This window comes from Macaca fascicularis, chromosome 14 (genome assembly GCF_037993035.2).
Source record: "Macaca fascicularis isolate 582-1 chromosome 14, T2T-MFA8v1.1".
In the NCBI taxonomy this organism is placed as follows: domain Eukaryota; kingdom Metazoa; phylum Chordata; class Mammalia; order Primates; family Cercopithecidae; genus Macaca; species Macaca fascicularis.
In genome coordinates, this window is record NC_088388.1 from 391613 (window position 1) to 414365 (window position 22753).

The following is a 22753-nucleotide window of genomic DNA, read 5'->3' on the forward strand; positions in this document are numbered from 1 at the left end:
AATTTTGTATTTCTAGTACAGACGGGGTTTCATCATGTTGGCCAGGCTGGTCTCGAACTCCCAACCTCAGGAGTTCCCGACCTGATCCACCCACCTCAGCCTCCCAAAGTGCTGGGATTACAGGCAGGCGTGAGCCACTGTGCCCGGCCTCCGCACCCAGCCCCTGGGTCGCTTTAAAGGGCTTTATTGGGCCGGGTGCGATGGCTCACACCAGTAATACCCAAGACCAAACACCAGCCTGGGCAACACGGCAAGACCCTGTCTCTACAAAAAATACAAAAATTAGCCAGGTGTGGGGGTGCACGCCTGTAGTCCCAGCTACCTGGGAGGCTGAGGTGGGAGGACGGTTTGAGTCCCGGAGGTCGAGGCTGCAGTGAGCCGAGATCGCACCACTGCACTCCCACCTGGATGAGTGAGAGACCTTGTCCAAAAAAGGAGGTTGCCAGGGAGCTTCTTTGCAATGAATTTGTAGTTGCTGACTCAGCATCAGACCTTTGAAAGCTGACAAGCGTCCCCCCTCTTGGCTTGGCAGGGCAGGGCACCCCGGGCTGGCCCACCTTGATCAGCTGCCCACCCGTGGGCAAGATGGGCTGCCCCTGAGGGTGGGCCCCACCGTCCCACACAGAGCTGCAGACAAAGCTGGGGCGAGAACTGGGCTCCAGGCAGGACCCCAGGTCGGGCTGCACTGGGCAGTGCTGGGAGCTCCTGAGGCTCCAGGGTGGAAGCTGTGGGAGTGGCTGGGCCTGCGGGCAGCTCCCAGCAGGCGTCACCCTGCACAGGCAGAACCAAGGGGCATCCCCCACCCCAGGCAGGGCCTGTCCTGTGCTCCCCAGTGTGGGTGGGGTGCGGCTCACAGGACCCAGCTGAGCACAGCCAGGGCCTTGGGCTGCTTCCCTGGTGCAGGTCCCTTAGGCAGTGAGAAACCCATGCCACGTGAGGTGGTGTGTCTCTGATGCCAGCACAACTCGCAGGGACCCCAGGAAGGACAAGAGCCCCTCCTGCCAAGAAAGTGCTTTAATGGTTTATAAAGTGTCCAAAATATACTGGCAAAAATAAGCGGATCTGAGCGTTTCTCTTCAAACCTAGGATATGCAGGGCGAGGACATGGCAGGGGCTGGTCAGCCCCAGGGGTGCCTCGAAGCCGGTCGTCCAGGGAGAGCAGCGGCAGGAAGCGCCTCAGGAGATGACCCTCAGGGATGGCTTCTCCTCCTCCAGGGCCTGCAGCCGGTCTTCCATCGCGTCGGACCAGTAAATGTCGTACAGGCTGCACAGAGGCCAGAAGGGAGGCATGGGCCTGTGTCCTCCCCAACCCCCGCCTTCCTCCCTGGGCAGACCTGGCCACACCACCCGCCGAACGCGTCCACATACACCAGCTGCTCCAGGAGGCAGCCCGGCTGCCGGACACTCTCCACCAGCTGCAGGACGCCCGCGTCCCCCAGGCAGTTGTTGCTGAGGTCCAGCTCGCGCAGGCTATGGTTGGCCAACAGGGTCGCGGCAAGGCTGCTGCAGCTGCTGTCACTCATATCACAGTCGCCAAGCCTGGGTGGAGCAGGGTGGGGGTCAGGGTGCGGGGCGTGCCTGGCACCACATGACCGGCCGAGCAGCCTGGGCCTGGGGGGGTGCGATGGAGGCCCACGCCACGAAGCCCAAGGACCGACGGACACCTGTGCTCGGCAACTCGGGACCCTCAGGTGGGGCCGTCCCCAAGGCTCAGCCTTGGCAGCTTGTCTCACTGTCCCTCTATGGCCCTGGGCAGGTTCCCCACCACAGACAAAGGCCACACAGACAAGTGGGGCACGGCAGCCTGACATCTGAGACCTTCCGCAGGGAGGAGAAAGGACAGGAGGGAGATGCCGTCCACCCAGAGAGCCACACCCACCCCCTTGCCTCTCCTCGGGGTGGGCTTCAGAGGAGAAGCCAGCCAGAGGCCGAGGGGCAGCTGTGGGGAAACGAGGGTATGGAGACCACCAAGAAAGGCACAGAGTGGACAACAGACTTGAGGTTCCAGAGAGTAACGAGGGTACAGGCCAGACAAGAGGGTGGAGGAGACAAGACCCGACACCCACTTCCCGGGGTGGAGCCGCCACAGGCCGGACAGCAAGGCCAAGGAGTTGTGCTGGGCCTCTCCAAAGTGGGGGCCAGAGAAGCTGCAGGACCCCCACCCTGTGCGGTGGCTCAGGGGGAACCAGTCTGCAGTGACCAGGACCCAAGGTTCCTCTCCACACCTGGAACACCCACAAGGTCCTGGCAGCCAGGATGGTGTCCCTTGGCAGGGAACTGGAAATCCCCCAGCAGGAGGAAGCCCTCGGGAAACATAGCCATGACTCAGTCTGCAGGACCCCTGTCCAGCATGACTTAGCCTGCAGGGCCCACTGTCCAGGGCTCCGAGGCCTCACTCAGAACCTGGTGCCCAGCCCAGGATGACCAGCCACCCATGGAAAGCCCCTGGCAAGAGGCACACGGGAAATAGCAAACAAAAGACAAAACACTGAGGATGGAAATTCAGTAGACTGGCTGGTAAATGAGAACATCTCCCAAAAATAAAACATCGAAGAGAAAGAAAATTTGGAGAGCACAATTAGAGGGCCAGTCCACAAGACATCAGGACAGGCTCATGGGCACACCAAAGAGAAAGGGAAGAAAAGAGAGAAAAAAATCAGCAAAGGCATATTTTCTTAGAACCAAGTATCCAGCACAGTCAAAGAACAAGACCCACATCAAAGCCAAGCACATGGAACCCCGAACACAATGGACAAAGAAATCTGGAAAAACTGCTGAGAAAAAGCAGATCATGCGCACAAGATCACAGTGGCTCATGCCTGTAATCCCAGCACTTTGGGAGGCTGAGGCAGGCAGATCATTTGAGGTCAGGAGTTCAAGACCAGCCTGCCCAACATGGTGAAACCCCATCTCTACTAAAAATAAAAAAATTAGGCCGGGCACGGTGGCTCACTCCTGTAATCCCAGCTCTTTGGGAGGCCAAGGCAGGTGGATCACGGGTCAGGAGATCGAGACCATCCTGGCTAACATGGTGACACCCTGTCTCTACTAAAAATGCAAAAAATTAGCCGGGCGAGGTGGCGGCGCCTCTAGTCCCAGCTACTCGGGAGGCTGAGACGAGAATGGCGTGAACCCGGGAGGCGGAGCTTGCAGTGAGCCCAGATCGTGCCACTGCACTCCAGCCTGGGCGGCAGAGCAAGACTGTCTCAAAAAAAAAAAAAAAGCTGGGCACAGTGGCACACGCTATACCCAGCTAAATGATCCAAGGGCAGAGCAGGGGCACAAGGCCTCCAAAAATTACCTTCTGCAGAAACATTTCTCAGGAAGCTGCAAGAAAACGTCCTTCAACAAAGGGAGGAAATCCGGAAAGACATCCTGACCCGGAAAGACATCCTGACCTGGAAAGACATCCAGAGCCGGGCAGGGTTCCCGCGCGGGAGGAAGGTGGGCGGGGCTTCCAGGAAGATGGACCACAGGGTGGCCAGGGAGGCTAGAGCCGCATAAAGCTCTCAGGTTTCATGAACTATGACCTCTTTCAAAGCTAAAAAGAGAACTCAAAGTGGTGCCACCACCCTGCCTTGCCCAGCACATGAACATGCATGCTCGCTCTCACCCATGTACTCATGCACACGCACACTCGTGCTGACACGTGCTCTCACACACTAATGCTCACTCTCACCCATGTGCTCCCACACATGGACAGTCGTGCTCACACTCATGTTCTCACACACAGACACGCACGCTCACTCTTGCCTGTGTGCTCATTCTTGCTGTGTTCATACACACACTCATGCTCACAGACACGTGCTCACTCTCGCCCATGTGCTCCCACATGGACAGTCGTGCTCACACTCATGTTCTCACACACGGACACTCATGCTCACTCTCACCCATGTGCTGACACAATCATGCTTAGACGTGCTCACATGGACACTCGTGCTCACTCTTCACCCATGTGCTCAATCATGCTCACATGCTCCCAGACATGTATGCTCACTCTCGCTCGTGCTCGTGCTCACACGTGTTCACACACGTGCTCTCACCCATGTGCTCATACACGGACACTCATGCTCACACACACGGAGTCGTGCTCACTCATGTTCTCACACACGGACACTCATGCTCACTCTCACCCATGTGCTCATGCTCACACGTGATCGCATGGACACTTGTGCTCATACTCGCTTGTGCTCACACACTCATGCTCACGTGCTCACTCGTGCTCTCACCCATGTGCTCACTCTCGTGCTCACACACACGGACACGTGGCTCACTCTCGCCCATGTGTTCACACACGGGCAGTCATGCCCACACGTTCTCACACACGGACACTCGTGCTCACACATACGAACACTTGTGCTCACTCTTGCCCATGTGCTCACACAGTTGTGCTCATACATTCCCACACGGACACTCCTCTGGCTCGTGCTCACACACACGGACACTCATGCTCACATGCTCACACAGACACGTGCTCACTCTCGCTCGTGCTCACACGTACACTCGCTCACTCTCGCCCATGTGCTCAGACACGCTCATACACACTAGTGCTCTCACCCATGTGCTCACACACGGACACTCGTGCTCACACGTGCTCACACGGATACTCGTGCTCACCCATGTACTCACACACGGACACTCATGCTCACTCTCGCCCATGTGGTCACATGAACACTCGTTCGCATGCCCATGTGCTCACACAAACGGACATTTGTGCTCACACTCGGGCTCACTCTCACCCATGTGATTTCACAGACACACATGCTCACACTGTGCTCACACTCACAGACACTGCTCATTCTCGCCCATGTGCTCACACACACGGACACTCGGGCTCACACATGCTCACATTCATGGACACTCGTGCTCACACATGCTCACATGGACACTTGTGCTCTCTTGCCCATGTGCTCACAGACACCCATGCTCACACTCATGCTCACACACACGTGCTCACATACGCCTCACCCATGTGCACACTCATGCTCACACACTCGTGCTCACACCCACATGTGCTCACACACGGACACTTGCGCTCACTCTCACCCATGTGCTCGCACACACGGACACTCGTGCTCAGACACTTGTGCTCACTCGCCCATGTGCTCACACACGTGCACATGACCTCCCAAATATGTGTACTCGTGTCCCTCTCACACTCACCAGAGCACCCGCAGCACGGAGCCGGGCTGGCCCAAGCCCTTGCAGAGTTCCTGCACGCCCGCGTCCCCCAGCCTGTTGTTGCTTATCTGCAGCTCCAGGAGAAACTTATTCTGGGTCAGCACCGAGCTGAAGTGGGAGCAGCAGGCGGCTGTGAAGCTGCAGGACTTCACCCTGTGGACGGACAGGACTGAGGCCTGGCAGCGGACCAGGCTGGCCCACAATTGCAACTGGCCCTTCTCCTGAAAGCCCCACATGGACCTGAGCAAAAACATCTGAGAGCCTCCTGAGGTGTGGGCACCTGCACCTGGTCCTCAGCCCCAAGCACCGTTACTATCAAACCACAGGCTGCTCCCTGGCCCATGCATTCTGAACGCCAGAGCTGAGCCCAGCACCTCCACTGGAGTCGCTCACTCCTCCCCTGGTCTCCTTGGTGACCCTGGCCCTCTCTTGGGCGACAGGGCCCTGCCCCGACAGCCACACTCACCACAGTGACTCCAGCTGGCAGCCGGGCTCCAGCAGCGTCTCACACAGCAGCCGGGCACCCTCGTCCCCCAGCTCGTTGCCGGCCAGGCTGAGCTCCTTCAGGCTCTCCTTGGTCCTGAGGACACGGCACAGATCCGCGCAGCCCTTGGCGGTGATGCCACACTCCCAGATCCTGCAGGACATGGACCCCCCCAGACTTTCCTTAGCGCCATCTCATGGCCTGAGGCGCGCCCAGCGGGTGGGGGAGGGCTCTGAGGACGGCCCGCGGCCCCTGACCCTCCAGGAAGGAGGCCTCGGGGAGGTGACTCACCACAGGGTCCTGAGGCTGGAGCTGGGGTGGAGCAGCCCTGGGCACAGCTCTGCAATGCCCACATCACCCAGCTTGTTGCTGCCCAGGGCCAGCTCCCGCAGCGAGGCCTTGGAGGCCACGATGCTGCACAGGTCCCGGCAGTTGTTTGACGTGATACCACAGCTCTCCAGCCTGGGGATGCAGGTCACGCGTGAAGCAGCATGGGACCCCCGGCCCACACCCCGCACCTCCCCAAGGCCCAGGGCCTACTTGAGCGCCTCCAGCTGGCAGGGGGAATCCTTCAGGCCCTGGCACAGCACACGGACGCCGGCCTCATTGATGTCGTTGTTGCTAACCGTGAGCTCCTTGAAGTCCGGCTTGGCCCTGAGCACGGAGGCCAGGGGCTCGCAGCTGGCAGCCGAGAGGTTGCAATACTCAAGCCTGGGGGGTAGCCGAGCTTAGCACCACACAGGAATGTGCACCAGCCAAGGGTGTGATGCCAGGGAGTGCAGGGGGGTGCTGGTGTCTCATCTCTCCCTCAGCCTTCTCCTGCCTAGGCATCAGGTGGCAGTGCTGAGGGCCCCCCCAGACTCATCCAGAGGCCCAGGCCTCTGTGGACACCGGCATTCCTTCTGGAAACCCCTCACCCCCTCCCCGACCTCGGACCTCGGGGCCCAACCAGGCCCAGGACAAAGAAACCAGCCTCTGGAGGGCAGGGCCGCCTGCACGTGCCAGGCCGTGGTCAACTCACAGTGGCCGGGCCCCCCACACACACTGAAGTGGTGAGTGGAGCCGGACTCACGGCCAGGTCTGTTCCCACTGTCAGGTCCTGGGGCAGCTGTGCCTTGCAAAGGGCAACTGGAGGGGGAGGGAGGGTGACGACAGATCCCCCCAGTCCCAGCATCATGGAGAGGGGAGAGCACCACAAGGACCCTGTGACCTGAGTCCCTCCTCACGGCTCCTGGCAGGCGATGTGCTATATAGGGGGCTGGCTGGGGGACAGGCAGTGGAGAGCACAGGTCCCGGGGCAGGGGACACACTCACTGCAGCTTTTCCAGGCGGCACTGGGGGTCCAGGAGTCCCTCGCAGAGCAGCTGCAGGCCCGCATCCCCCAAGAGGTTGTCGCTGAGGTGCAGCTCCTGAAGCGTGGGCAGGGAGCGTAGCGTGCCGGACAGGACCCCGCAGCCGGCCCCCGTCAGGTAGCAGTTCTGGAGGCTGGAGCATACCTGGCCGTCAGCAGGGCTCCCCTGAGCCAAACTGCCACACCCTTCACCTGCCAGAGCCTGGAGCCCGGAGCGGCGCTCTGCAGGCGGTAGGTCTGTACTGCTCCTTCCCTGGACAGGGCTCTGGGGTCTCCAGGCCGAGTGAAAGAGGGCACACGTGTGGCTCGGCTCAGGGAAACCTTGTCTGCAGACACACCCTTCAGCAGGGGTCCTGTGGTGATGCTGGAAGGCCAGGGATGGCGGGCGGGCCCAGACCTTGGGCGCAGGGGCTGGGACAAGGCAGGAGGGGCCCTGTCCCCCCGCCGTGAGGCCACCAGGCCTGTGTGCCTCTGGCTGATGCTGGAAATGCCCGCTGCCACCGCCTGCCCACCCACAGCTGCCCACGAGCCCCTGGCAGCTTTGTCCCCTGCTGCCGGGCTACCAAAGCAGGCCGCACCAGGCCAGAGGCAGTGCCAGGCCCCACCTCACCTCAGCTTCTGGATCTTGCAGGAGGGGCTCTGCAGGCCCTGGAGCACGCAGTGCACGCCGGCATCACCCAGCTCATTGCTGCGCAGGCTGAGTTCTGTCAGTGCAGGGTTGACTCGGAGTGCCGAGCTGATGTCGCCGCACCGTGCCTCTGTGAGGCCACAGTCGTCCAGCCTGCAACCAGACCCCAGGGTCATGCGGGCCACGCTCAGGCTCCTCCACTACCCTACGCGCAGATTACAACCCATCAGCGGGCCCAGAAGACAGCACGGCAAGTCACACAGGACGTTGCAGAAATGAAACAAAAAAGAGGAGAACTGTTCTGTGAAAGTTTTAAGGCCGGGCGCGGTGGCTCAAGCCTGTAATCCCAGCACTTTGGGAGGCCGAGACGGGCGGATCACGAGGTCAGGAGATCGAAACCATCCTGGCTAACACGGTGAAACCCCGTCTCTATTAAGAAATACAAAAAACTAGCCGGGCGAGGTGGCGGGCGCCTGTAGTCCCAGCTACTCGGGAGGCTGAGGCCGGAGAATGGCGTGAACCCGGGAGGCGGAGCTTGCAGTGAGCTGAGATCCGGCCACTGCACTCCAGCCTGGGCGACAGAGCGAGACTCCGTCTCAAAAAAAAAAAAAAAAAAAGAAAGTTTTAAGATGCTTGCACGTATGCAGACGTGTGCCTGAGGCCTCACGTGCTCCTCGCCTCCAACCCTGAGGCACGAAGCACAAAAGCTCCTGGTCTGTCTCTAGGGAAAAAAATCAAACCTGTCTGAGGTGACACCTACGGGAACTGCCTGGAACAGGACGCAGCAGGTAGTTCAGACACCGGAGCAAATACACAGTGACACCAGCTTCTAACATGACAAATACACATACTCCAGTCCTTCCTGATTAAATGAATAACTGAATAAATACAGCCAGGAAAAAAACCAGGTCTTGCTCACAAAAGAATGACAATTGATCAATGTGGAGGAAAGAAAGAAATTACAAAATTCAGACCGGGCGCGGTGGCTCACACCTGCAATCCCAGCACTTTGGGAGGCCAAGGTGGGCGTCACCTGAGGTCAGGAGTTCGAGACCAGCCTGGCCAACATGGTGAAATCCGTCTCTACTAAAAATACAAAAAGTAGCCGGGCGTGGTGGCAGGTGCCTGTAATCCCAGCTACTCGGGATGCTGAGGCAGGAGGACTGCTTGAGCCCAGGAGGTCGAGGCTTCATGAGCCATGATGGAGCCGTGATGGAACCACTCCAGCTTGGGTGACAGAGTGAGGCCCTGTCTCTAAAAACAAAAAGAATTTAAAGTATCTCTCGAAGGCACTGATCGGTCACAGGAGGAAAGGCAGTGGCGTCACAGTGAAGAGGATTCTTGACAAAAATGCGGGACTTCAACCATGAGAAACCATCAGACAAGCCCCAAGAGAGGACGTCCTACAGGAGCACGGCCAGACCCTCAGACCACCAGAACCAGAGAGATGAGGGGACAGTCACAGACGTGGAGAGGGCTAAGGAGACGGAGGACTGAGGGCCACGCAATCCTGGACCAGTCAGGAAGAAGAAAAGGGCAAGACGGAAAAGCAGACTCTGCCTGGAGGTGCTGGGCCAGAGCTAGCGTCCGCAGGTACACAGGACCACCCCACCAGGGAGCCCCGTACAGTCCTCATAACCCTCCGCAAACCTGACACTACTTCAAATAACCAGCTAGAAAGAGACAAGATGAGACCCACCCAGGCACTCATGTCCTGCTTGTGAAGCCAATGGGGTTGTGAGGACCTCGAGGGCCAAGGACTCCCAGCCCCCAGCTTGGCAGGGACAGGCAGCGCCCCACGGAGGCTCACGGAGGGGACCCCAGCTGTGTCCTGCCCTCGTGTCTGCAAGGGAGGGAGACGCGCGGAGACACCAGAGCCAGAGACCCACTGGCCAGTGCCGGCCCACACTGCATGAGCCTGGAATGGGCTTTACATTTCTAAATGGTCGACGAGAAGCACAAGAATCACATTTCATGCACGTGGAAGCTGCACGGAATTCATACTTCACGTCCATAAACAAGGCATTCCAGAGCAGTGCACCCTTCAGAGGACGCCGCCACCCGCGAGCCTGCCCCTGCCAGCACCCCAAGGCCACCCCGAGGGCAAGTGTACCTGACCACTTGGCACTGCTGGAGCAGGGGGAGGAGCTCGGCCCACCTAGCGTCACTCAGCTGCTCACACTGGATGTCCAGGCTCATGGTGGAGGTGAAGAGCCGCTGGGTGGGAGGCAGAAGGAAGAGAACGTCTTGGCCAGATCCCCTCACGGTTTCACGGGCCGGAGATTCTGCAAACGAGAAAAGTCCAAACAGGACCCACAGGGCTGATGTTTCAGGAGGAGCCGCAGCCTCTCCCGGAGCAAACACTTCCTCTTCAGCACCTTCCCCACCTTCGTCTCTGGAGCAGCCGTCGGGAGTGGGGCAGGGGGGCAGGGACCAGCACCCACCCCCAGAAAGGCCACCATGGGCAGCAGAGCTTGGGAACACAGATGCCAGCCCACCACCTGGCTGTCGCCACCCAGCCTCTGTGGGCACCTCCTCCTGCCTTATAGAGGGCGGGACAGCAGCAGTCCAGGAAGCCCATGCCTCTCATTTGCCTGGGCAAGGACAGGGTAGGGTGGGGTGGTCTGTGAGCCTGGAGGCCCCCGCAGGGGAGCAAGGGAGTCTGTGCACTTGGCCTGTGTCTCACTCTGAGGACAGGAGGACTGGGCGGGCCAGGCAGGCTGCCCACAAAGCCAGAGACCTCTCAGGATGCCAGGATCCTGGACCCGGCCAGTGTCCCAAGCAAGACAGAGCAGGTGGTGCAGCCACTTGGGGTGCCAGCTTCCATGGCCCCCCTCTGGGGCTGGGGACTCTGCACCAGGCCAGGGCACATCCCCTGTCCCACGGCACACCAGCCCAGAGGCCAGACTGCCAGGCAAGCTGGGAGAGTCAGCCTGGGACGGGCACGGCTGCCACATCCTGAAACCTCCCCAGGCACAGGCCCTGAATATGGAAGGAGGTTCCCGAAGCCCTGCGAGCACAGCTCAGGTACCTGCCAGGGGCCTGGGGAAGGGAAGTGGTCAGGCAGAGACAGCCACCCCAAACCTCGGTAGGTGGATACATTCCCTGAGCACCTGCCAAGCACTGGCCTGGGGACTACAGCAGGGCAGGAACCTGGAGAGGAGGCTCGACGGCCAGGAGGCCTCCCTGGAAGCAGCAGCCCTGATGCCACACTGAGGGGAAGGGCGGGCAGGGCTGGGGAGAGGCTCTCATCCAAAAGCCCCAGGGAGCTGGCAGGATCCACTCCAGGAAATGACGCAACCCCAGCTGCCCTTCAGAAAGACGGCCAACAGGACCGCTCGAGAGGCTCCTGGTGCCCCGACACCCCCAGCTGCCTGAGTCTGTGTGCCAGGCACTCCTCTTCCCGGGGCTGGTTCAGAGGCGGCTGGTCCACTCCGGATGAGTGGAGGGAAGAGGCCCCTGGTACCAACCAGGAGGAAAGAGGCAAGGCTGGGCTCGGGTCCACACGCCTGGGCGCCAGGCCTGCAAGGACAGTGGTAAAGGGCGGTGACACCCCATGGCCCCACGCGGAGGAACTGAATCCACCCGACCCGAAGCGCGTGAGCAAAACCGACCAGGGTGTGGTCACCCAAACTCTGACTCCAGAATCTAGTCATCGGGAGGTGCTGTGGACGGCAGTGGGGGTGGAAGGAGAGCCTCAGGCAGCTGCCCAGGCTGCACATGCTCCGCACATCCAGCCCGACACTCTTGTGTCCTCCATAGCCAGATGAAAGGTGGCCCCAGGGTGTCCTCCTCCTGGGAAAGCTTGGTGGGGGCTCAGGGAGGCCAGCGCTCCTGTGACCATCTGGAACTAGGGCTGTGGGAGTGGCCCCGTCCCCACCCCTCAGGCTTGGCCAGACCCTGCTGTATCCCAGGAAGGCCCTTCTGAACCTCTGTGGGTCACAGATCCCACTGAGAACCCCATGAAAATGCGGGTGTAAACGCCCTTCTCTGTGACTGGAGAAGGCCCTGGCTCCCTACACAGCCAGGGCTAAAGCACACTCAGGAACCCGCCACCACCAGCCAGCAGCCTGCTTTGGTCAAGGCAGAGGTCTGAACAGCGGCCCTAACGGTCCCTTATCCGGAAACCAGACCTTCCCAACCTTAGGGCGGGAGGTCTCCGCAGCGCCCAAGACCTGAGCCCCCCCGCCCCGGGGAGCCACACGGGAGGGGCCGTTCGGAGGCCAATTCAGGTCCTTCGGTTCCGACGTGATGGGGACGTGGACACGGCGACCTCCGAGGGGCGCAGGGCCACCCCCTAGGGAGACACGGGCCACGCTCAGGCGACGTGCAAACGTTCCTGGTCCCTGGGACCCCCGCCCGCGTCGAGTCCCTCGAACCCGCTAGTTCTGGACACCCTGCCGCATACTAAAGGGCTGGGAGGGAACCTCAGAAAAACACGGAGTGGGTCTCCCCTGCTTCTCTGCCCCCGCCCGCGCCCGCTCACCCGGCGCCGCCGCCGCAGACCCAAGGCCCGAGCCGCTTCGCGCTCCTTCCGCCCAGGCGGGGGCGGGCGGAGCCTCCAGCGTGCCCAGCTCAGTCCCCGGGCCTCGTTCCAGTTACTACCCCAGCTTCCCCACTCCCCCCTCGGTTGGGGGTGAAGCCTGACGTCCGCATCCCGTTTCCCACCGTCTGCCCCCAACCAGCCTTTCCACTTAATCTCCCGGAACCGGCGCCTGCACCCGCCTTCCCCCAGACCATCCCTCCAGCTCTGGCAGCCCCTGCCTCCTCCCACAAACAGGCCGGATTCCAAGAATTCCCCAAACACTAAAATAAAGCAAACCTGAGATACTCCTTTTTGCTACCAGACTGGAGATCATGGAACAGATTGACGATGATTTGTTGCGGCTGACGCGAAATGGGCGAGGCTGTGAGGAGAGGTTTTGGAGAGCCGCTGGGCCCTCCTGAAAACTTTGGACACACCCTCCGTTTCTATCAGTCAAGAGTTCTGGCCGGGCGCGGTGGCTCAAGCCTGTAATCCCAGCACTTTGGGAGGCCGAGACGGGTGGATCACGAGGTCAGGAGATAGAGACCATCCTGGCTAACACGGTGAAACCTTGTCTCTACTAAAAAATACCAAAAAAAAAACTAGCCGGGCGAGGTGGCGGCCGCTTGTAGTCCCAGCTACTCGGGAGGCTGAGGCAGGAGAATGGCATGAACCCAGGAGGCGGAACTTGCAGTGAGCTGAGATCTGGCCAAAACCAATGTATATCTTTTTTTTTTTTTTTTTTTTTTTTGAGATGGAGTCTCGCTCTGTCGCCCAGGCTGGAGTGCAGTGGCCGGATCTCAGCTCACTGCAAGCTCTGCCTCCCGGGTTTACGCCATTCTCCTGCCTCAGCCTCCCGAGTAGCTGGGACTACAGGCGCCTGCCACCTTGCCCAGCTAGTTTTTTGTATTTTTTAGTAGAGACGGGGTTTCACCGTGTTAGCCAAGATGGTCTCGATCTCCTGACCTTGTGATCCACCCGTCTCGGCCTCCCAAAGTGCTGGGATTACAGGCTTGAGCCACCGCGCCCGGCCCACCAATGTATATCTTAAATGTATTTCATTGATGCCTCATATCTCTCTAAAACGTATAAAATCAAGCTGCCCCAACCACCTTGGACACATGTTCCCAGGATCTCCACCGGCCGCAGTCACTCATTTTTGGTTCCGAATTAATCCCTTCAAATATTTTACATTTTAACTATTATTATCAACAGTACCTTTTTAAAAATAAGAATGGCCCTGAAAGATGTCAACATCCGAATCTTCAAACCTGTGGTGTTACCTTACGTGGCAAAAGGGACTTTGCAAATATTAGGAATATTGAGATGTGAAGGCTATCCTGGGGTATCTGGGCGGCCGGCATATTATCGTGAGGGTTCTTATGCAGAGACAGCAGGTTTTGAAGATGGAAGAAGATGGCCTCTAGAAGTTGGAAAAGCAGATTTTCCTTGGGAACCTCCAGAAGCAACTACCCTTGCCAACACCTTGATTTTAACCTCCTAAAACTCACTTTGGGCTTCTGAGCTTCAGGCCTGTAAAACAACCTATCTATGGCAAATTCGTTATAGCAGGGATGAGACAATAGCTCACTGCAGCCTCCTCCTCCAGGGCTCAAGCCATCCTCCTGCCTCAGCGTCCCAAGTAGCTGGGACTACAGGCGTTCACTACCACAACTGGCTAATTTTTTCCATTTTTTTGTAGAGACGGGGGTCTCACTATGTTGGCCAGGCTGGTCGCAAACTCCCGGGCTCAAGAGATCCGCCCGCCTTGGCCTCCCTAAGTGCTGGGATTACAGGCTGCACCAGCGCATCCAGCCAAATGTAACCTTTTTTTTTTTTTCCTGAGACGGAGTTTCACTCTTGTCACCCAGGCTGGAGTGCAGTGGCATCATCTCGGCTCACTGCAACCTCCGCCTCCTGAGTTCAAGCGATTCTCCTACCTCAACCTCCCAAGTAGCTGGGATTACAGGCGCCTGCCACCACGCCCGGCTAATTTTGTATTTTTAGTAGAGACGGGGTTTCACCACGTTGGCCAGGCTGTTCCTGAACTCCTGACCTCAGGTGATCCGCCCGCCTCGCACTCCCAAAATCCTGGGATTACAGGGGTGAGCCACTACGCCCGGCCCCAATGTAACTCTTAACGGCAATATCGTGTGCAGTCTCCCGCTCGTATTCGGTTTACTCGACCAATCGCTAAGACGACACTTGAGACTGTTTTCATATCTTTAGGCTTTCCACCATCCTAGAAAGGGGCCTTGCCTGGTTCTAAGGCCGTTCTGAAACACTACCCAACTGTCCTCGGGAAACGGTGCAGAAATCCTCTGGTTTCCCCCAAGGCGCGTGGGCACCTTGGCTGGAACCTCGCCCAATAACACGATGTGCCTGGGGCCCCTTCATCATTTCCGCCAACCCTGGTTACAGCCCTGACGCCGGCCCCTAAGAGCCGTTCCAGTTCTGTCGCTCTCCTCCCCGCAGCCCCAGGCGGTAGCTTCGCGGCCCGGCGTCCGGTCTCCCGGTGGTCCCAGAGCGAGGCTCCGCAATGGAGGGCGAAGGACCCTCCCTCCCCGACCTCGCACGACCGAGACCGCCCACCTTTCCCCCAACGCCCGGCGGTGGGAGCCGTTCGAGTCTTCTCCGCCAGAGCGGTCCTTCCCGGGAGGCCGGTTCTTTGGGGGAATAAGGTCAAGGGTTACGTGATTTGGGGAAGAAAGCTCGGCTGGACCAAGATTGCTTGCGCAGCTCGCTGGAATCTAAGGCACTAGGGGGCACGACGGCCACGCGAGAACGACCCAAGTAGGCGCAGCACCGCCCCCCGCCCCGCGCAGGGACTTCCGGCGCGCCCCAAAGGGGAGCTCGCGGCGCGATGACGTCTTCAGGGAGCGCCACATCCGCCGGGCGGCGCATCTGCCCAGCGCAACCTTGCCGGCCCCAGACCCCTGCCCCGCCCGACCCCGCCCCGCCGCGGGAGCGCGCCACTCGCCCGCGCAGCAGGGGCCTCAGTAGCGCTAGGCGCGCGTCTTCCGAAAGCCCGACCGAGGCCGGCGTGGGCGAGGCCTGGCTACAGGCTGACGCACCGCTGGAGCTACTGACCTCGGGACGACTGGCGGACGGTCGCAGGCCTGGAGACCCAGAGCGAGACGGCCGACTTCCTTCTCGAGCCAGCAGAACGGGTTGAATGTGTCGACACCTCCAGCCGCCAGAGTCAGCGGCGCGGGCGTGTTGGAGCCGGCTGGTGGGCGCGGTCAGGTGCGGGGGCGGGGACTACTGGGCGGGGCTCGGCGCAGGGGCGGGGCCTGATGGGCGCAGTCTCGGTGCGGGGGCGGGGCCTAGAGGGCATGGCTCGGCTCGGGGGCGGGGCTCGGCGAAGTACAGTCGGCGCAGGGGCGGGGCTCGTGGGGCGAGGCTCGATGCGGGGGCGAGAGGGTCTCGTGGGGACGGGGGTCTCCCTAGTAGGCGGGGCTTGGTGCTGGGGGCGGGGCCTGGCGGGCCCGTGCTGTGGCCTCGCACTGGCAGACACTTCTCGGCGATTCCTCAGAATCCTCGGAGGAGGCGGCCAGACCCGGAGCGGCAGCGCCGTGGAGGCGGAGTCGCAGGCGCAGGTCGGGCCTGGCTGGGGCGCGGAGCGCGGCCCCCGGAGAAAGCGGCGGCCTCGGGACAGGAGGGACCCGGGAGAAGCCCCCCTGGGGCGGCTCCGCATGTCGGGGTCGCGCCTCTAGGCGACCTTGGTAGAGGGGCTCCTTTGCGCCGAGATCGCGACCCTCGAGGGAGCCACGGCCCGGTGATCCACGCTGCCCGTCCCGGCCATTGGCTGCGCCTTTGTTTCGTGGGACCCCAGCCCGCAAGGCCTGCAGAGCTGCGGACCCAGCTCTCATCGCGGACCCAGCTGCTCCCGCGTCCATTCTGCGGCCAAGACACCCGAGCGCCGCCCGGAGCCCCGGTACTGAGGGGCGCAGGCCGAGTTCCAGACTAGCCTGGGAAACGCAAAGCGACCCCACCTCCACAAAAGTGGGTTTACTTTAAGTTTTTGACTAGTCCCCAGTTCACAAAATTGACATTTTGGCAGATGAAGATTGCAAGGAAACTGACGGTACGTCAGATTTGTTCTTTAGCAATTTGCTAAACCTCTTCTCTGACTGCCTTTATTATGTATTTATTTTCCAGACAAGGTCTTACTCCGCTGCTTAGGCTGCACTGCAGTGGCGTGATCCCAGCTCACTGCAGCCTCCACCTCTCGGACTCCAGCGATCCTCCCGCCTCAGCCTCCCAAGTAGCTGGGACCACAGGCGCCAGCACGCCTGGCTTATTGTTTTATTTTATGTAGAGAAGAGGTCTCCCTGTGTTGCCCAGGCTGGTCTTGAATTGGGCTCAAGTGATCCTCCTGCTTCAGCCTCCCATAGCGCTGGAATTACTGGCAGGAGCCACTGTATCCGGCTTGATCATCTTTAAAGAAGGTGGTTCTGGCCGGGCGCAGTGGCTCACATCTGTAATCCCAACACTTTGGGAGGCTGAGGAGGGTAGATCACCTGAGGTCAGGAGTTCAAGACCAACCTGGCCAACATGGTAAAAACCTGTCTTTACTAAAAATACAAAAATTAGCCAGGCGTGGTGGCGGGCACCTGTAATCCCAGCTATTCGGGAGGCTGAGGCGGGAGAATCGCTTGAACACGAGAGGCAGAGTTGCACTGAGGCTAGACCACACCATTGTACTCCAGCCTGGGCAACAAGATGAAACTCTGGCTGGGCACAGTGGCTCATACCTGTAATCCCAGCACTTTGGGAGGCCAAGGCAGGCAGATCACCTGAGGTCAGGAGTTTGAGACCAGCCTGGCTAGCATGACAAAACCCCATCTCTATTAAAAATACAAAAAATTAGCCAGGCATGGTGGTGCTTGCCTGTAATCCCAGCTACTTGGGAGGCTGAGGCAGGAGAATCACTTGAACCCAGGAGGCAGAGGTTGCAGTGAGCCAAGATCATGCCACTGCACTCCAGCCTGGGCAACAAGAGTGAAACTCCGTCTCAAAAAAGAAAAAAAAAAAAGAAACTGTCTCACAAAAAAAGAAGGTGGTTCACACACACACACCCCCCCAGGAAAGCTCAGGGCCGGAAGGCAGCCAACCTGGCCGTGACCCTCATCCTGCACACATGAGCTTGGTGACCAGTAGCTGATTCTTTAACCCTCTAAGCTTTGGAGTCTGGATGTGAGGTTTAAAATTCATGACAAGAAGCTGGAAGGATGCCTCCAGCCTGACTCCTGGACTGGTTCTCTTGACCACTTCAAGAATGACATCTTTGCGAAAGCTGCTAAAATGTTCTGGTTTCATTTCATTCTTTTCTATGCCATGACCTCTTAGATTTGTTCCTGGCAATTCTCATAAGAGTGAAGGAAATGTTTAAAGTGGCTGTTTGGGCTTCCTTTTGTGACACCCTGTGGGGAAGGTGCCCAGGTATGTATGGGTGCTGAGTGTGTGGCCAGCACGGTGTCTGTGGCTGGGCCTCCCTCCTGGACAGTGCGGCCACAGCCCCTGAAAGGTGTGTCTTCATTTTTATTTATTTTTATTTTATTTTATTTATTTATTTTTTGAGATGGAGTTTTGCTTTGTTTCCCAGGCTGGAGTACAGTAGCGCCATCTCGGCTCACTGCAAGCTCCGCCTCCCGGGTTCACGCCATTCTCCTGCCTCAGCCTGCCGAGCAGCTGGTACTACAGGTGCCCGCCACCATGCCCGGCTAACTTTTTGTATTTTTAGTAGAGACAGGGTTTCACCGTGTTAGCCAGAATGGTCTCAATCTCCTGACCTTGTGATTCGCTCGCCTCTGCCTCCCAAAGTGCTAGGATTACAGGCGTGAGCCACCGTGCCCGGACTTCATTTTTATTTTTGAACTTACTTGGCTCACCTAGTTATGTCTTTATCTTGTTTTTTAACTTACCCAGTTCACCCAGTGTGGAATTAGGAGTATATGGACATATTCCCGCCCCCAGTTTTATATACCGCCCCAGAGCTGACTACTCTTGGTCGCTTCTGCTAGGTCCTGGCCGACTCGAATGTGCCTTTCCTCCTGATCCTGTGCCACACAGGGCTGAGGGATGCTACCCTCTCCTTCTTCACCTGCCCCTCCCTCACATATCTAGCCCCACCAGGCTACATGTTAGCTTAAAGAGGGAGCTTTCACATTCCCCATGAAAGGGAATCCAGGGGCAGGCTGAGGCAGGAGACCCCCAGTGTTCATGAGATGCCATTCTAGAGAAAGCACTGTGGTGCTGAAGGCCTCAGTCAGACCCCAGGGAGAGATGCCCCAGGGTGACTTTGGGTGGAGAGTCCTGTGCCTGTTCTACTTCTATAAAAATATCCAGGCCGCCGGGCGCGGTGGCTCACGCCTGTAATCCCAGCACTTTGGGAGGCCGAGGCGGGCGGATCACAAGGTCAGGAGATTGAGACCACGGTGAAACCCCATCTCTACTAAAAATACAAAAAAAAATTAGCCAGGCACGGTGGCGGGTGCCTGTAGTCCAGCTACTCAGGAGGCTGAGGCAGGAGAATGGCGTAAACCCGGGAGGCGGAGCTTGCAGTGAGCTGAGATCCGGCCACTGCACTCCAGCCTGGGGCACAGAGCGAGACTCCGTCTCAAAAATAAAAAATAAAAATAAAATAAAAAAAAAATTATCTAGGCCAGGCATGGTGGCTCACGCCTATAATCCCAGCACACTGGGAGGCCGAGGCAGGCAGATCATTTAAGGTCAGGAGTTCAAGACCAGCCTGGCCAACATGGTGAAACCCCATCTCTACTAAAAATACAAAAAAATGACGGCGCTGTGGCTCACACCTGTAATCCCCGCATATTGGGAGGCTGAGGCAGGCAGATCATTTGCGGTCGGGAGTTCAAGACCAGCCTGACCAACATGAAGAAACCCCATCTCTACTAATAATACAAAAATTAGCTGGGTGTGCTAGCACTTGCCTGTAATTCCAGCTACTCGGGAGACTGAGGCACGAGAATCACTTGAACCCAGGAGGCGGAGGTTCTGGTGAGCCGAGATCGCGCCATTGCACTCCAGCCTGGGCAACAAAGAGCAAAACTCCGTCTCAAAAAGTAGTAATAATAATATTAAAAAAATGAGCCGGGCATGGTGACCTGCACCTGTAATCCCAGCTACTCAGGAGGCTGAGGCAGGAGAATCACTTGAACCCAGAAGGTGGAGGCTGCATTGAGCCGAGACTGCACCACTGCACTCCAGCCTGGATGACAGAATGAGACTGTGTCTCTAAATAAATAAATAAATAATATGTTTGTCTAAAAATGCCTTTTTAATTATGAGGTATGTACAGAAAGCACACATAGTGTAAGTGTAGCACACGCTGGACTTTCACAAGTGACACGTGAAATGGGAAAACATTGGCCGGGCATGGTGGTTCATGCCTGTAATCCCAGCACTGGGAGGCCAAGGCAGGCGGCTCATGAGGTCAGGAGATCGAGACCATTCTGGCTAACACGGTAAAACCCCATCTCTATTAAAATACAAACATTAGTTGGGCGTGGTGGCACATGCGTGTAATCCCAGCTACTAGGGAGGCTGAGGCAGGAGAATGGCATGAACCCAGAAGGCAGAGCTTGCAGTGAGCTGAGATCATGCCAGTGCACTCCGGCGTGGGCGACAAAGCGAGACTCCATCTCAAAAAAAAGAAAAAAAAAGGCCGGGTGCGGTGGCTCACGCCTGTAATCCCAGCACTTTGGGAGGCCGAGGCAGGTGGATCACAAGGTCAGGAGATCGAGACCATCCTGGCTAACACGGTGAAACCCCGTCTCTACTGAAAATCCAAAAAATTAGCCGGGCATGGTGGCGGGCGCCTGTAGTCCCAGCTACTCGGGAGGCTGAGGCAGGAGAAGGGCATGCCTAGGAGGCAGGGCTTGCAGTGAGCCAAGATAGCGCCACTGCACTCCAGCCTGGACAATAGAGCGAGCCTCCGCCTCAAAAAAAAAAAAGAAAGAGGATGAAGTAGCAAATATTTGAGAATTCAACTTGATTGGTGGCTGTTACAGGTTCATATCTGAGTGGTTACGTAGTGGGTAGTTTAACTTACACTGGCAATGAATGACAGCTGAATTTTGGTGACTGGACTGCTCCTAAGGTTTGGAGTGTAGGGTACCTCTGATTCATGGGCTAAGTTCTGCCGCTTAGCAGAAGGAGCTCATAAAGAGCAGGCTGAGGGGAAATCTTTGCCCCATAAGGGCTCCTCACTGCAAGTGAGAAGGTCTTGGCTTAAGCCACCAATTTCAATCAGACAGAAAGCAGACCAGTGAGCAGGACGGTGTATGCCTCAAGAGATCTGTGCTGATGTGGGGGCCTCAGATACACGACGCCTGTCAGGGCCCAGGCATGACCCTCTCCTTCCCTCCTGCGTGGAGATGCTGTGAGAATTAGCCATTCCTACAGGGCCCTGTCAAACACTGAGCTAACCTCCGGGAACCCAAAGATACTCAAAACACCAGCCAGTCCCCCCAACACACACACACACGGTGCTGGAGGGGACAGCTGTGCAGCAGCAGAACATGGGAGGTCTTGATCAGTTAATTAGGAGGTGACCTTTTTTTTTTTTTTTTGAGATGGAGTCTTACTCTGTCACCCAGTCAGGAGTGCAGTGGTGCCATTTCTGCTCACTGAAACCTCCTCCTCCCGGGCTCAAGCAATTCTCCCACCTCAGCCTCCCAAGTAGCTGAGACTACAGGTGCGTGCCACCACACCCAGCTAATTTTTGTATTTTTAGTAGAGACAGGGTTTCACCATGTTGGTCAGGCTGGTCTCAATCTCTTGACCTCATGATCTGCCCGCCCTAGCCTCCCAAAGTGCTGGGATTATAGGCGTGAGCCACCAAGCCCAGCCTTTTTGTTTGTTTTTGCTTTTGAGACGGAGTCTAGCTCTGTCGCCCAGGCTGGAGTGCAGTGGTGAAATCTCGGCTCACCGCAAGCTCTGCCTCCCCGGTTCACACCATTCTCCCTTCTTAGCCTCCGGAGGCTACAGGCACCCACTTATAGGCCTGGCTAATTTTGTTTTTGTATTTTTAGTAGAGACGAGGTTTCACCGTGTTAGCCAGGATGGTCTCGATCTCCTGACCTCGTGATCCATCTGCCTTGGCCTCCCAAAGTGCTGAGATTACAGGTGTACAGGTGTGAGCCACTGCGCCCGACCCTTTTTTTTTTATTAGACGAAGTCTCACTCTGTCACCCAAGCTGAAGTGCAGTGACACGATCTCAGCTCGCTGCAACCTCTGCATCCCAGTTCAAGCAATTCTGCCTCAGCCTCCTGAGTAGCTGGGATTACAGGTGCCCACTACCACACTTGGCTAATTTTGTGTATTTTTAGTAGAGATGGGGTTTCACCATGTTGGCCAGGCTGATCTCAAACTCCTGACCTCAGGTGATCTGCCTGCCTCGGCCTCCCGCAGTGCTGGGATGACACTGAACCACCGTGCCCAGCCAGGAGGTAACTTGATCTGTATGTTTGCATTTACATGGTGCGAGGAAACAGCACCCTAGGTAGATAGAACAGCGTGTACAAAGGTCCGGAACTTTAAAATCACCAGTCTTCTAGCCTCTATATTCCTCATACTAACTTTGCCTATTTTGAACTTTATGTAAATGGAATTACATTGCATGTTCTCTTTTGTATCTGACTTCGTTTTCTCAATACTGTGTGAGTGGTATCCATGCTATTTAAAGTAATGGTCGATTAACTTAATGCTACGTGGCCTTCTAGTTGATGGAGGCCAGGCAAGACCCACAGTGAGGCTGAGCCTCTCGAGGGTTCCTGGCTTTGCCCAGGAAACAATTCAAGGGCAAGCTGGAAGTGAAAGAAAACAGGCCAGGCATGGTGGGAGTTACTACCCCTTCCCTAGAAACTTTTGCCTGAGCCGCCCCTTAATCTGCATGAAATTAAAAGTGGGTATAGGCCGGGCGCGGTGGCTCAAGCCTGTAATCCCAGCACTTTGGGAGGCCGAGACGGGCGGATCACGAGGTCAGGAGATCGAGACCATCCTGGCTAACATGGTGAAACCCCGACTCTACTAAAAAAAAAAAAATACAAAAAACTAGCCGGGCGAGGTAGCGGGCGCCTGTAGTCCCAGCTACTTGGGAGGCTGAGCCAGGAGAATGGCGTAAACCTGGGAGGCGGAGCTTGCAGTGAACTGAGATCCGGCCACTGCACTCCAGCCTGGGTGACAGAGCGAGACTCCATCTCAAAAAAAAAAAAAAAAAAGTGGGTATAAATGTGGCTGCAGAACTGCCCTGAGCTGCTGCCCTCAGCACATTCTGCCTATGGGCCTGCAGGGGCCATCACGGAGCTGTAACCCTGCCGCTTCAAGCTGTTTTGTTTTGTTTTTCTTTTGAGACAGTCTCGCTCTGCCCTTCCAGTTTAAATATCACGCAGGCTGGAGTGCAGTGGTGCAATCTCAGCTCACTACAACCTCCGCCTCCCGGGTTCAAGCAATTCTGCCTCAGCCACCCGAGGAGCTGGGACTACAGGCACGTGCCACCATGCCCGGCTAATTTTTGTATTTGTAGTAGAGACAGGGTTTCACCATGTTGGTGAGGC

At 57.6% G+C, this 22753-nt stretch overlaps 1 protein-coding gene and 1 long non-coding RNA gene across 10 annotated transcripts; one reads left to right on the forward strand and one right to left on the reverse strand.

Annotated features, from left to right (window-relative positions):
• Positions 1-999: 999 nt before the first annotated feature.
• RNH1 (ribonuclease/angiogenin inhibitor 1) lies at positions 1000-15413 on the reverse strand. Of its 9 annotated transcripts, none has more exons than XR_012422869.1 (12): positions 14762-14983; positions 13453-13592; positions 12467-12551; positions 9758-9929; positions 7627-7797; positions 6980-7150; positions 6206-6376; positions 5957-6127; positions 5648-5818; positions 3302-5334; positions 1369-1539; positions 1000-1264 (listed from the first exon to the last, which is right to left on the reverse strand). XR_012422869.1 is itself a non-coding variant. In XM_065529318.2 (12 exons), the coding sequence occupies exons 2-12, from the start codon at positions 13531-13533 to the stop codon at positions 1177-1179; spliced, it is 1623 nt and encodes a 540-aa protein (XP_065385390.1). In that variant the 5' UTR covers positions 13534-13592; positions 14762-14983; the 3' UTR covers positions 1000-1176. The 9 variants fall into 9 exon arrangements, 7 of the variants coding, with proteins under 7 accessions (XP_065385390.1, XP_015289689.2, XP_065385392.1 ...); XM_065529318.2 differs by having other exon boundaries at positions 5164-5334; XM_015434203.4 differs by lacking the exon at positions 13453-13592 and having other exon boundaries at positions 5164-5334.
• LOC135967197 (uncharacterized) lies at positions 15044-17211 on the forward strand. The gene is made up of 2 exons (XR_010581139.2): positions 15044-15415; positions 15705-17211. It is a non-coding gene; the product is annotated as an uncharacterized lncRNA (long non-coding RNA).
• Positions 17212-22753: the final 5542 nt, after the last annotated feature.

Excerpts from the sequence above, each read along its gene's own strand:
- RNH1 (XM_065529318.2), bottom strand. The coding sequence starts at position 13,533 with ATGCCGGCCGCCCAGATACCCCAGGATAGCCTTCACATCTCAATATTC. Across the intron at positions 12,552-13,452 it reads AGTCCCTTTTGCCACGTAAG|CCTCGCCCATTTCGCGTCAG; the intron begins GTAACACCACAG and ends CTCTCCTCACAG. Across the intron at positions 7,798-9,757 it reads CAGCAGTGCCAAGTGGTCAG|GCTGGACGACTGTGGCCTCA; the intron begins GTACACTTGCCC and ends GTCTGGTTGCAG.